Raw genomic sequence first — 14631 nt, 5'->3', positions numbered from 1 at the left:
TGAGTTAGGACTAAAGTAAATACACCATTCAATGCCTTTTTTTTGCTGATTACGAATATAATAAGCATTTCTATCGGAAATTAATTTCAGTCTCCCCCCGATATATGCCAATTCTGGGTTCGGTTAGGTATAGCCTATATAGGGGGGGGGGCTGAAATTCATTTCGGTATTTATTTAGCCTTGGGACACCTCATAAGGAGACATGTTAAGAAAACAATTCTTACTTTAAAATATGTATAATGACCCTAGTTCTTATATTATCCAACGGTAGAACCTTTATCATCAAGTCTTTCCTCTAAAAATCCTCAAAAGAGAAAAAGTTTCCAAATATCACCATGTTTTTAATTCAATGCTTTAGTATTTTTAAATTACCGCCTAATAAGTTCTTTTATAGATAGCATTCATGCAAGTCTTTTTAATTATTTTTTTTTTAAAGAGCAGTGGCGAAGGGAGAATAGCAGTGGCGTAAATACAAAATATTAATAGCAGTGGTTAGGTTAGGTTACAAAAGATGCACAGAATTTTGCGTAAATACAAAATATTAATAGCAGTGGTGAAATATTTTTTTTTAATGAGTTTTTTTTTTCACTACTTTTTCTTTAAACACATTTTTTGACACACGTGCTAAACACATGCTAAACACTATCTATAAAACAACTTATTTGGCAGCAGTCTACAGCGGCAATTTCAAAAGACTTAAGCATTGAATTAAAAACATGGTGATATTTGGAAACTTTTTCTCTTTTCAGGATTTTTAGAGGAGAGACTTGATGATAAAGGTTCTACCCTTGGATAATATAAGAACTAGGATCATTATACATATTTTGAAGTAAGAATTGTTTTCTTAACATGTCTCCTTATGAGGTGTCCCAAGGCTAAACAAATACCTTCATTTCCGATAGAAATGCTTATTATATTTGTAATCAGCATAAAAAATGGCATCAAATGGTGTATTCACTTTATTCCTAACTCAATAATATGATTTGGTAGATATTGACCGGAATTTTTGCTGAGTAGCTGGCCACTTATTAAGGAGACATGTTAAACAAATAAAAAAAAAAGAAAAAAAAATGAAATAGGTGTAGGCTGTTAGGCTCCCATATCCATTTTTTGACAATAGTTTTGGTATAAATTTGGGGTAAATTTTTGGCAGCTCATATTATTGACTTACAAATAAAGTGAACATAGGGTAAGACACCCAGTAGTCGGCCACCTGCCTATTCTTGGACATTATCTTTTATACTATTTTAATCACTATTTGCAATGAGCTGTTTGTATGTCTGAGTTTAGGCAGAATTGTCACTTGTTAGTAAATTCAAAAATAGGAGGCACTGTACAAGTGAAACTATTTGAATTAGTAACCTACTTGTTTAGAAATTCTTCGGAAATTTTGTGATACAAAAATAAAGTTTCTAGGTGGTATAATACAGTAATTAGAGTGATTTAAATGTCAAAAAGTTTTCAAAGTGATTAAAGTGTCTGACTACTGGGTGTCTTACCCTACCACTTGATGCCTTTTTTTATGCTCTTTACAAATATAATAATTTCTTTTATTAGAAATTCAAATTTACCCCCTCCCCCCCCCCTAATAGTCTGATCACAAAAGCAACCTGCCGTCTGAGATCACAAAAGCAAAATATTCAAAATTACAGTGAAATGTGCTTTTGCTGACATATTGTCAATGGAAAATTTGAGACTTTTTAATTGAACTGATGCCTCATCTCAGTAATGAAGAAACTCTTCTAGGTTTTAAATGTAAGTGTAGAGTCATATTAATTTACTAATGTTGTCTAAACAGCCGGATTTTGTGAAAATTTTGTTGGATTACAAGAGACCTAATTCACAAATGCCACTTTGAAAATCAGTGCTAAAATAACAGTCACATCTGATTTTGGTAAAGGTGCAGAGAAGGGGGTAAATTTTGATTTTCGGACCATTATGTGATAGATAAGAAAAACTAATAAGCCATATGATTCACCCTTCAATGTTCTATCTGAATATAACAGTCAATTCAGTAAATTTGGAATATAGGACAGTAAAGGTGCAGATTAGTGAGCCCTTATAAAAACAGCTTATTTCTTACTGTATATTATTTGGTAAAGTTCTACCAAATCATATTATTGAGGTAGGACAAAAGTGAATATACCATTCGATGCCTTTTTTTTATGCTTATTATAAATGTAAAAAGAAGTTCTATCGTAAATGAATTTTAGCCGCCCCCCTATCTAGACCAAGTCAAGGTGAGGTTAGTTTAGGTTTATATAGGGGGGAGGGGGGCTGAAACTCATTTACGATAGAGATGATTATTAGATTCATTATAAGCATAAAAAAAGGCATCGAAAGGTGTATTCAATTTATTCCTAACTCAATAGTATGATTTGGTAGAACTTTACCTATTATTTAGCCAATTGGGCTGTAAAGTTGCATAGATACTGTCCAGCAGAAGCAGGATATAAAGGGACATCCACCACTTGGCTAATATGGGAGTAAAGTTCATTTGTGATGCAAACGGATGTTATAGTTAGATTGAGGATGCACTTCTAGGTATATTTTTGCACATTAGGGGGGTAGGGTATATATTCTATGAATATTTTAGTCCTAAGAAATTCATAAATTTCTTACAAAAACAAGGAAAGAAGTGAAGATAAAGGCTCCCCCCCTGCAAAATATGTTTGCTAGAATTCTTCTGCATATTATGGAGTAAGAATTGCTTTCTTAATATATTTGCTTATGTCCAGCTGGACTCCTAGGCTTAAAATACTGGTTGGTTGGTTGGATAATTCAAAGATTTGTATATAAATACACTGTCAAATTAGCCATCTGGTGGTATCCCAGATATAAAGAACTCTCTTCTTACTACATATCCTGGTTATCTTGGCAAGACTTCTGCACCCTATGCTACAGGGGTAGCTAATCTACACCTTTACCCTAAATTTCCAAAAGGAATTTCCACTGGAAATGACTGTTATATTCAGGTAAATGATTAAATTCTGAATTGAATTGTATGTTTATTTCTTAGCTTTTTCATTATAGTTCTAAAATCCAAATTTATCTACTGCTGCAGGCAGGACACAAGGAGTATTAAATGGTGAAGAAAGTAGACCTAGGGAAGCCTACTGGTGCATTCAGATAGTCCAGATTGGGATTTATGCATGAACACCTCATGTGAACACTTTCCTATTAGGCTACTCTGAGTCAGACTGAAGTACCTGAATGTACCATGAGTCTAGAAAATAGTTCCCTAGGTCAGTTGGGCTTATTTATGCAATCACCAACTTACAAATAATTCCCTAGATTCAAAGGGATATGCAGAAATCAGGCTAATTGCCATATACAAATCCTTAAAAGTTACCTTTTCCTTGAAAAAAGGACTGTGAAAGGCACATTTCACTGCAATTTTTTAATTCATGCCAAATAGTAGCCTTATGATGTCATGACTGTGGAGCCATATGTGCAAATATAGCCTAAACCCTGAATTAGAATATACCATGAATGGTAAAATTCTACTTTAGCTTCTTTTGGCTATCTTGGAAAGGGGTTAGGTTAGGAAAATGAAACTTTTAAGAGATGGGTCTACAGGCTAAAGTATATCCCAGGAAGGTATTTTAAAGTACCTACCTCCACTACTTCTCCCTCTAGAAGGTCCTGGAATTTGCCTACATGACAGGTCTATACCTATTGAAATTTTGACAAAACAACATTTTACCTTACTTTTTAGTTATCAGTCTCTATTTCTTTAGCTTTAGTTCTGTAAACGCAATTCCTGTCATTTGAGTAGAGTTTTAAGCCATATGAATGTTTTTTTTTCAAAATTTAGAAAATTTATTTGGATATCTTTAAAACCTTATAAATTGGGATTGAGCAAAGTTGTGAAGCTGAAAACAATTTTGTTGTACTTCATTTAAGCAGAAGATCTATTATGCAAGGTTTCACTTTTATAACACACAGATTTTTAAAGGTCATCAAAGGTCAGGACCCTCTAAGGGGGGGGAAGGAGTGGAGTTAGGTACTTCAAAATACTTCCCAGGACATACTTTAACCTGTAGACCCATACCTGAAAGTTTTATTTTCCAAACCTAACCCCTTTCCAAGATAGCCAAAAGTTGATAAAGTAGAATTTTACCCCATGAATTGTCAATGGTAAAGTTTTGAATTGCAAAATTCAGCAGTATTTTTGTTGATGGCATTAAAAAAACTAGAAACAGTAGGAAAACATTTTATATTTGAGTTGCCTAATAAATGAGGTTTGAATTGTTACAAATAAGTATTTTTGGGATATGTTATGGTACTTATGCATTATATGCTACACACAAAAGAAGTCAAGTTTGGTCAATGCTAATGAAATAAAGTAAAATAGGATGAATATATAATAGTTTAGAAACAAATTTGGGCTATATATTTGCACATTAGGGGGGTAGGAGGTATAGCATAGCATATATTAAATATGTTACTTAACCTAACCTAGGTACCTTCACCTCCCCCCGCCCCCCTACACCCCAAAAAACAATTGTTTAAGTATTGTAAACTTGATAAGAAACCACATGTTGCAATCAATTTAGATAGCAAATACCTGTTTGACAGGTCTCCATGTCTGGTTTGCTTTTATAGTCCATAGCGCTGTGTAGCATATAATGCATAAGTACCTATTTTACTCTTGAACAACTTATTTATGAACTAGTTATATGTTTTTAACCACTTTTCATTAACTTAACTTGTGTTGATAACTTCTTTGTGTGGTTACAATTCAGGGTATATTTTTGCACCCAAGGGGGGAGGGGGGGGGTAAATTTGAATTTCCAATAGAAGCAATCATTATACTCATAAAGAGCATAAAAAAGGCATTGATTGGTATGTTCATTTTATTCCTAAGTCAATAGCATGAACTGCCAAAAATTTACCAAATTTGGGACCAGTACTGGTCATAAGGATACATGTTAAGAAAACAATTTTTATTTTATACTATGCAAAGTAATCCTAGTTAATTTTTTTTCCAGGGGGAGCATCTTTATGATCACTATTTTCACTGTTCTACAGTTATTTTTCACAAAATTAGATACAATAAACATCGGATTGCCTTTTCCTACTTTCAGTTATTCTATATAGGGATCTTAAACACCATCACTGCCATCTACGAAAAAGATATAAATGGGCTAATATTAATAAATTTAGGTTATGTTAGGATTGGTTAGGTTAAATTAGCTAGATGGCTCTTAGATGTTTTTTTTTAAACAATTTTCAAGACATGGAGAAAAGACAAAAATTTGCAAAATCTGATTATAAAACTAGAAAAACAAGGGAAATGGTGAGGATAAAGGTGCTCCCCTTGGATAATATGTTAACTAGGATAATTTTGCATATTGTAAAGTAAGAATTGTTTTCTTAACATGTCTCCTTATGACCAGTACTGGTCCCAAAATTTATACCATACTTTTTACCCTTTGATGGTGTGAAACATAGCCCTAATAATAAAGGCCTATGCTATTTCTTGATAATAGTTTGGTAGGGTACTAAACCAGTTACTCAGTGTAAGAGTTCAAACAAATGAATTACTAATAGCCTTAGGTTAACATACCAATTGCTACCTTATTTATGCTCTTTCCAATTGTTTTTGTCACAAATTCAATCTGAAGCCTATGGACAATTTAGATAGCAAATACCCATTTGATGGGTCTCCATGTCTGGTTTGTTTTTACAGTCTATAGCGCTGTGTAGCATATAATGCATAAGTACCTATGTTACTCTTGAACAACTTATTTATAAACTAGTTATATGTTTTTAACAACTTTTCAATAACTTAACTAGTGTTGATAACTTCTTTGTGAGGTTACAATTTAAGGGTATATATTTGCACACAAGGGTTGTGGAGGTGGGTAAATTCGAATTTCCAATAGAAGCCATCATTATATTCGTAAAAGAGCATAAAAAAGGCATTGAGTGGTGTGTTCACTTTATTCCTAAGTCAATAATATGAACTGCCAAAAATTTACCAAATTTGGGACCAGTACTAGTCATAAGGAGACATGTTAAGAAAACAATTCTTACTTCCTAATATGCATAACAATCCTATTTAACTTATTTCAATTATTAGCCTATATATAGGGATCTTAGCCTAAACACCATCACTGCCATCTGCCATCAAACAAATGACTTACTAATAGCCTTAAGTTAACATACCAATTTCTACCTTATTTATGCTCTTTCCAATTGTTTTTGTCAGAAATTCAATTTGAAGCCTATGGACACTCAAAGATGATACCCTTTTTTCTTATTCTAGATATGGTGTATGTAGCCTACCTCTGTTAGCATCACTCTTGTTTAAACTGGTTTCCCTGTAAATTGCCTTGAGTTTAAAATTCTAGACAATCTAATTTTTGCTACCATGGAAATAGTTTAGTATAGGAAGGTGAAACTTCTAAGGATAGATCTGCCAACTAAAGTAGGTTCCGGGAAGTTATTTTGAACTACATACTTCCACTCCTCCCTCTAGAGTACACTGTAAATTAAATTAAGTAGCCCACAAGAAAAGCATTTTAGCTTCACAACTGCTCAATCCCAATTTATTATGTTTAAAAGATCTGCAAAATACATTTCCTAAATTTAGAAAAAATCCATTGATATGGCTTAAAATTCCACTCAAATAAAAGGAATTGTATTTTCAAAACAAAAACCAGAGAAAAAGAAACTAGAAATTGAGGTATAATGTTATGTCAAAATTCCAATAGGTATTTATATGGGCAGAACATTTTGAAAATGTACTAAACCAAGATACAAGTTGCAGGAAAAGATATAGAGGAAAATAGAAAAGTTTTTAATTCCTTGGATACAAAGGAAGATTCGTTTTGTGATGATGAATTAGTAACAGTACAAAAAAGAATTAAAGAATAATAATAGCAAATTACTTAGTAATATGATATTCTTTAGACTGAGACATGATGTAGACAAAGTTTTAAGAGAAGAACAGTGCAGTTTTAGAAAGGTTAGAGGATGGTTTGACCAAATTTTCATTCTAAGGCTATTAATTAAGAAGTGCCTAAGTTATTTAATACCTTTAGTCCTCATTTTATAGATTATGAGCAAGCATTTGATTCTGTTGATGGAGGAGCTTTAGTTAGTGTCTTATCCTTGTATAGTATACCAGATATATACATTAAAGTGATTAGATTGCTATGTATGAGAATAACCCTGCTGTGGTTAAGGTAGGAAATGAGGTTAGCTGCTGATTTTGTATTAAATCAGGAGTTTTAAGCAGGGTTGCATTCTATCCCTCTTTATGTGGATCATTTTGATGGACTTTGTCTTAAGGAGCACAGGAAAGGCAATGGGAGAACAGAATTAAATTTAGAGAAAAACTTCCCTAGACTTTCCTGCATTCTAGATGCAAGTGTGAACAAAATGAATGAACCTTTAGAGGTTTTGTGAGTTCAGGGTGCTAGAATAGGTTTGAAAATTAGTGTTAAGAAGACTAAGTTGCTCAGGCTTGGAATCAGTGAAGATGACAAGGTGACGTTGGGTAACCAAAAGATTGATTAGGAGAGCTTCACTTATCTTGGTAGTATTATTAGTGAAGATGATGGGAGCAGTGAAGATGTTAAAAGTAGAATAGCCAAGGCTCAGGGTGTTTTTTCACAGTTGAATGGAAGATAAGTCTGGAAACAAACATTAGAATATTGGATGCTACAGTGATGACATTGCTCAAATAAGGCTCTGAAGCATGGTTGCTCCTAAAAACAGATGAAGATTTGCTAGATGTTTTCCAGAGAAATTGCCTATGTATTGTTCTGGATACCTAGCTGACTGACCATATTTCAAACAGTAGGCCATATGAATAGTGTGGTTCTGTCTTTCTTTCTAGGACTATAATGAGAGAAAGGTTGAGATGGCTGGGGTATGTTATGCAGATAAAGGATGAAAGATTGTTCTTTTTGGCAATTGTCTTGGGCTAATTGAAAATCAGGTCATCTGCTTTCCATTGTATTATATTCAGAAGCTTAAAGAAAAAGGTATCAATTGATATATTCACTATATTTTTAGGTCATTTATTCAAACTGCTCAATATTTTCCAAAAGCAACACCTCCTAAAGAAATTGAGAAAACAACTTCAAGCTGACAGATTTTGCCTTCCTTTTGTTCCCCATGCTTAATATATGGTAGTGCTATTTGTTTAGTTTTATTCAGAAATAGTTGCAATACCCCACCTAACTTTTGCCAATCAAAGAATTTTTCATGAATTTTGAATTTTCCTGAAAACTATGTAATTATTGTTACTAACTAGTTGAAATTTGTTTAGTTATTACTTTACCTTAATTCACACTTTGGAGTGATATTAAGGTTCTTAATCTGTTTTGTCAGGTTCATGATCTGTTTTGCTCTGTGCCAATGCTGGTAATATAGGTCACTGTGTTAAAGGCTCAGTGACATGCTGTCAGAGAGATTTGCTGGATAGATGCAATTTAAGCCTACTAGGTAATGGTGACCACAAGGTAGGTATAAAAGCCAATCTCCAGTGGTTTAGAGTTTACACAACTGCACAACAGCAGCTTCAGATTTAGTGTGCAAGATAGTTGGGAATGACAAGCAACATCAACCTCATAGCAACACACTCTTATGAAAAACTTGCATCAATAATCAGTGGAGAACTGGATGGGATAAACAATTCCACTTACATTTCAATGGCTTGTTGCTCCCTTCTTTTCAAGTCTAGACTTGAAGGATGCAGTTGTGGGTGCAGTCACCATTTTGTCTTGAAGGCTGTTCTAGTCATTAATGACATATTCAGCAAGATAGTGTTGCAGGATTTGTGTCTTCATAGTATCTATGTATCATCACAGTATGTCTAGTGTGAATATCACACATAGGGAAAACTCTTTAGCTTTTCTTAGCTGGAACTCAGTAGAGAGGGAATTACCCAGAATCAAACAACAGAGTCACTCAAAAATGTCATCATACTCAAGAAAAACAACTTTTCAACAGAAATGTGTGTTATATCATTGTTGTCAAAAGATGTGTTCCAACTGATAAAATTTCTCTATGTTTGTATGATTACAGAAAACTAGTGCTTACTGATAACAAAAAATTATATAGGAGTTTTGGTACAGTAGAAGCAAACCAATAAAGGACACTTAAAAAAATAAAGCATTTTAGGATTGTTGCTTTATTTTTTTTGTTTTGTTTAATTTGGCATCACTTCTGCACAATGAGCTCAGTCCAATGCAGGGCTGTGTCCAGGATTTTTTGGGGGGGATGTTTTATACAAGAATTTTTTTTTTTGGGGGGGGGGGGTTACACAAAATAGCCCTCAAAAAACGCATACAAAATTTGTTTACATCCATTTTTGTTATGTTTTTATGAGTCAGACAAACATTTTAGTGGGGGGGGGGTCAAAGCCCCTAACCACCCTTCCCCAGGGTATGGCCTTGGGCCAATGATCGAATCTTGTTTTGGCTCTGAAAAGGACATTTCATGATTAGTTTGTAGACAAGTCTAAAGTGAAGCCATCTTGATAGTATTAGAAGTATAGACTAGCTTTAGAATTTGTATATTGGAAATTACTGATATCAGAGCTGGGAACCAAAAGAAACAATGAACTGACAAATTTGAATAACTTGATTTTTTTTAAACACTAAAAGAAAATTTAAAACAAAAGTGAAGTCTTTTTCATCACAGTCTATCTAACATACATTGATAAAACTAGTTCAAATAAACCAACTGATAATATTTCTCTATGTTTGCCTGATTACAGAAAACTGTTGCTTTATTATTTTTTTCTTTTTCATTTAATTTGGTATCACTTCTGCAGAATGAGCTCAGTCCAATCATTGAATCTCGTTCTGGCTCTGAAAAGGACATTTTATAATAAGTTTATAGACAAGTCCAGAGTGAAGCCATCTTGATAGGATTAGAACTATAGACTAGCTTTAGAATTTGTGTCATAACTTTAAATATTCTGTTGTATAGAGAGAAATAACCAGATTTCCAGAGTTCATATTATAGTTTATTTGTTCTTCATTTTGAGTAATAGTAAAGCATGTTTTTTTTACCATTTAAAATTGTATATTTCTCACTATAGGTTTTATAGTTGTTGAGACCAAAATGTTATTTGATAAATCAGTCCATTATTTGTATATGCTGTTGAATGCTTTTGCAGCTATTAAAATAGTATTTATTTTTATATTTTATCATTTAAATATTATCAGTTAGTTTGGTTGTACTAATTTTATTGATGTATGTTAGATAGACTGTGAACCAATAACTTTTGTTTGTTTTAAATTGCAACTTCACTCTTTACTTCCCTCAGAAAAACTTTGTTTTTAAAACTAATTTTTGCCCATTTTTAATTTAAATTTAATGTAGGACTAACTTTCATGGTCTATTTTATTGTTTTTACTGGGGGGAAGCCTCCCCTTCATATACAGAATATTTTCTATTTGTTTTTAGTTTCAGTGTTGTTCCTTACTTTCAGTTGATTTTTTTATTAGTTGTGATGGTTTTCAAATAATGCTAGGAGGAAATTCCCATGCCCCCTTGTAAATTTTCTCATGGGAAGTTCCCCAGAAACTTTCTTTCCCATTGAAAACTCTTCCTGTGGAAAATCCCACCCCTAGAAAATTTTCAAATATTTACCAATAAGAAATACTACACTAAAACAAAACCCCTTCTTTGAAAACTATTGGAACCAAAAGAAACACTGAACTGACAAATTCATATAAATTGACTTTTTTTCCGAAATCATAAAAGAAAACGTAAAATGAAAGTGAATTTTTTTTTTTATCCAGAAATTATCAGAAAAAAAAAATCAAGCTCAAAATCACTCATATTGGCAGGTATTTGTAATTTTTTGGCGCAGTAGGAAAAACAACCTTGGTTAAGAATTACTATAATAAGCCTTATCAAATACAGATTTTCCACATAATCATATAGAAGGCACAATACCATGTTTGAAAAAAGCCCTATAAGGACTTGAACCTTTGACGTCCAAATTCAAAATCCAAGGTCAACCAACTGAACTACAAACTCTTAATCTAATTTCATCCAATGGATTATGTGGGACCATAATACTGAGGGATAGCCTTTGTGTTTGTCAGTGTGTAAGGACTTTGTATTTTTGTTGAAATGTTCAGGTTAAAATTTATCAAAGAATTTGTGCTAGAGAAAAACTTCCTTTTGGATGTAATTTTGTTTTCACAGAAAATGTTTTGACAGCTATTATATCTTTGACAATTATTTTGTCAATTTTTTTTTTTTTTTTTAGCGTTTTATTTAACAGCTGGCTTTCTATTGGTAGTTGACTAAAAGTATGGGTCTGGGTTATCATCTCATCAAAGAAGTCCTATTGATGGAAAAGCCTTTTTGTTTGTCAGTGTGTACGGGTTTTAAATGTTTGTTAATATGTTCATGTTGAAATTTATCAAAGAATTTGTACTAGAGAAAACTTCCTGTTGGATGTAATTTTGTTTTCATAGAAAACGTCTTGACAGTAATTATTTCTTTGGCAAGTGTATTGAACATATTGCCAATATTCTTTTTGTTTTTCCGTTTTATATAACAGCTTACTTTCTATTGGTAATTGAATAAAAGCATAAACTTTAATCCTACATAATTTAGGAGCACATGTTGTTTTATTAATATGAGACCTGCCTTGATTGGGTAAAAATTTTAGTTATTGGTATTCTGTAGCATGTACGCATGAGCAAATATTTTAAGGAAAGCGCTGCCCAAATGTGCTTTGTAATTGGATAAATTTGTTATGAAAAAGCGTTAATGACAATCTTTCCCAGGGGCTGCTTAACACAGTTCCATAAAAGTTAATTTGTTATTCTTAACTTATATTGCAGGGTTTGTTTAGTGTCTTGTTCAAGGATATAGTGAGAGCAGCACACAGATCGTTTGTGAAGATTTGTGTGATGTTCAACCTAAAGCATGATAGGCCCAGTAATAAGTAATTTTTTTTTTAATATTAACAAAAAGTTTTTTATATAAAGGTGCATTCTAATTCATATAAAGCATTATTCTAAACCACACATCATAATATTATAACTTTAACAAATATCATCTCTTCACTTTTCAAAAATAAGCATCACAAAAAAAACACATCTTGAATTATGTATTTATTGTATGCATTCTTTTAGCCCAAAATATTATTCTTTCTAAAATTGCTTGCTCTTAGCTTTGGGGATAATCTTGCTCAGAAACATTGAAATCAGAATTTAAGAAAGTTGTTTCCAGACATAACCTTTAGCAAATTTTTGATGCCTTTGCCTAGCTAGTAATCCCTAGAAGCTTATAGCTGATAAGCAACAAGGACAAAACATGACCATCTTTTCTGCTATTAAACAAACAGTAACAAGTATTGTCACTTGACAGCAAAGAGCAACTTCAAGCCCTAAAACAAATTGCATTTATTTGGTATAGAATACAATATATGAGTCTCAATCCCTCCCCTCGTTGTTGTATAAAATTTGGAGTGTGCTTATTTGATCAGAAATTGAGAGTTGTAGTGTCTTTTAAAATTCAAAAGTAATAGGAGAGTAACCATTCTCCGTTCTTCAACCTTGTTTGACATCCGGTCTCTGTAACCCCTTAGGACATCTGTTCAACATTGCGAGGTTGTCCTTTTGTTCAGAATGATATAAAATATAATTGAATATGCATCCAAGGATAACATACTATAATTCCCAAAGGCGCTGGGGTTTGGGCCGTAAATTTTGTGAACTTAGATTCTTTGCAGATATTTATTACAGTGTAAAAGAGCGGTTGCAAGTTTGATCAATATATGAGTCTCAACCCCTCCCCTTGTTGTTGTCAGATAATATTTTGAGTGTGCTTATTTGATCAGAAATTGAGAGTTGTAGTGTTCTTAAAATTCAAAACTGATTGGAGAGTAACTATTCCCCGTATTCGAAACCTTATTTGACATCTGGTCTCTGTAACCCCTTAGGACATTTGATCAACAGGTTGAGGTTGTCCTTTTGTTCAGAATGATAGAAAATATAATTGAGTATGCATCCAAGGATACTATACTATAATTTCCAAAGACCCTGGGGTATGGGCTGTAAATTATGTGAACTTAGATTCTTTGCAGATATTTATTATAGTGTAAAAAAGCGGTTGAAAGTTTGATCTTGATAGTCCAATGGTGTGAAACTTTTTTGGCACTATTTTCTTGGTCGAAAAGATTCATCAGCCTTTTGCTGTGGCAAGGGGAAAGGGCTAGGGGCACCCGAAACTTATTTTCCCTCAATCACTTTGAAACTTAAAGCTGTAAGTCCTTGGTCCAAGGAACTCATGCACAAATAATCATTTAAAGGCCTGGTCTGTTTGAAGCTTGTCCCTCCTCTAAGAAAGAGGGTTAAAAAAGGGAGCACTTGGAAGATCAAAATCACAATTCTTTGTTCTTCACTTTCATTTTAGGCACGTCCTGATAATCGCTTTTGTGTGTCTGCTAACAATACAATTCTTTGTTCTTCAATTTCATTTTGACACACTCTGTTTATTACTTTTGCTTGTAATTCTAGCTGGCACTTATCTAATAACTGCTTACTTCTTTGTTCTTGCTGTCGCATATCTTCTAAACATATTTTTTCTGTTCTTAATTTTCATTTTTGTTTCGTTCTGATCCTTGTTGTGGCATGTCTTGTGCCCCCATATTTTCTTGTGCTTTTCTCTTGTTTTGACTCATTGTAATTCTCGCTACTGCTTGTTTTTTAATCACATATTTCTTTGTTCTTCAGTTTTGTTTTTAACTCATCATAATTATCATTTTTGCAAGTATGCTAAACAGATATTTCTTTGTTGTTTGTTTTAAGCTCATCATTACTACAGACCTTTTATTTATGCCCTTTACCTTAGCTACTGGGATTGGTTTTGTCCCATTTGATGGTCTGGGTTGTTCATTTTCACCGTAAATTTACCTTTCTCCAGTCATCCTCTTGATCTTATGTTATTTAATGGTCCAGTTTGCTCATTTTGAGTAATTGTTATTTATATGTTTTTGTATGAAACGTCTTAAAACACCTTCTTTTTACTTCAACTTTAATTCATTTCTGATCATTGTTGCTACATGTCTTGTAACCGTAATTTCGTTATTCTTAGCTTTCGTTTTTGATTTGTTGGATTTTTCACTGCCGCTTATTTTTAACCTTTTTTTGTGGAACCAGCTACAGCATGGTCCAATGATGTTGTTCGAATATGCTACTCTGTGTATCTTAGCCAGTACCAAGGCCAAGATATTTCAACAAAGTAAATTCTTAATTGTTGTTGTACCAACCACGTCTCGATTCCTCCAGCCCTTTTCTTCCCCAAAACTCACTATATATTTATCTGAAGGCCCAATGAGGGCTTCTGTATTTGGGTATTAAATTGTTCTCTTTAAAGTGTTTGCCTCCTTCCTTCTCGTGATTAAATAAAAAAAAAACAAGTTTTTTAAACTGAAAGTAAGGAGCGACAATAAAACTTAAAACGAACAGAAATTATTCCGTATATGAAAGGGGCTGTCCCCTCCTCAACGCCGCGCCCTTTACGCTAAAGTTTTTTATTGTTTTAAAAAATAAAGTTGTGAGACAGAGTCAAACTTTAGCGTAAAGAGCGAGGCGTTGAGGAGGGGACAGCCCCTTTCATATACGGAATAATTTCTGT

General features: G+C 33.1%; 1 protein-coding gene and 1 long non-coding RNA gene across 4 annotated transcripts in view; one reads left to right on the top strand and one right to left on the bottom strand.

The window, feature by feature from the left end:
- LOC148945766 (uncharacterized) overlaps positions 1-14631 on the top strand; it is a 41962-nt gene that overhangs the window by 298 nt on the left and 27033 nt on the right. The gene's annotated exons all lie outside the window — the stretch shown is intronic.
- The window catches only part of LOC148945767 (uncharacterized), a 29210-nt gene continuing 24007 nt past the window's right edge, over positions 9429-14631 (bottom strand). The window contains exon 4 of one of the 3 annotated variants that reach the window (XM_089097808.1): positions 9429-9833. In XM_089097808.1, the coding sequence (XP_088953934.1) occupies positions 9688-9833 (146 nt within the window). In that variant the 3' untranslated portion in view covers positions 9429-9687. The remainder of the gene's footprint in view (positions 9834-14631) is intronic. The other 2 variants (XM_089097809.1, XM_089097807.1) reach the window with 2 other exon arrangements.

The sequence above is a fragment of the Artemia sp. Qi Xiang Cuo genome, chromosome 12 (genome assembly GCF_049724085.1).
Source record: "Artemia sp. Qi Xiang Cuo chromosome 12, ASM4972408v1, whole genome shotgun sequence".
Classification (NCBI taxonomy): domain Eukaryota; kingdom Metazoa; phylum Arthropoda; class Branchiopoda; order Anostraca; family Artemiidae; genus Artemia; species Artemia sp. Qi Xiang Cuo.
The sequence above is the reverse complement of the archived record's forward strand: the minus strand, read 5'-3'. Positions and strand labels throughout refer to the sequence as shown.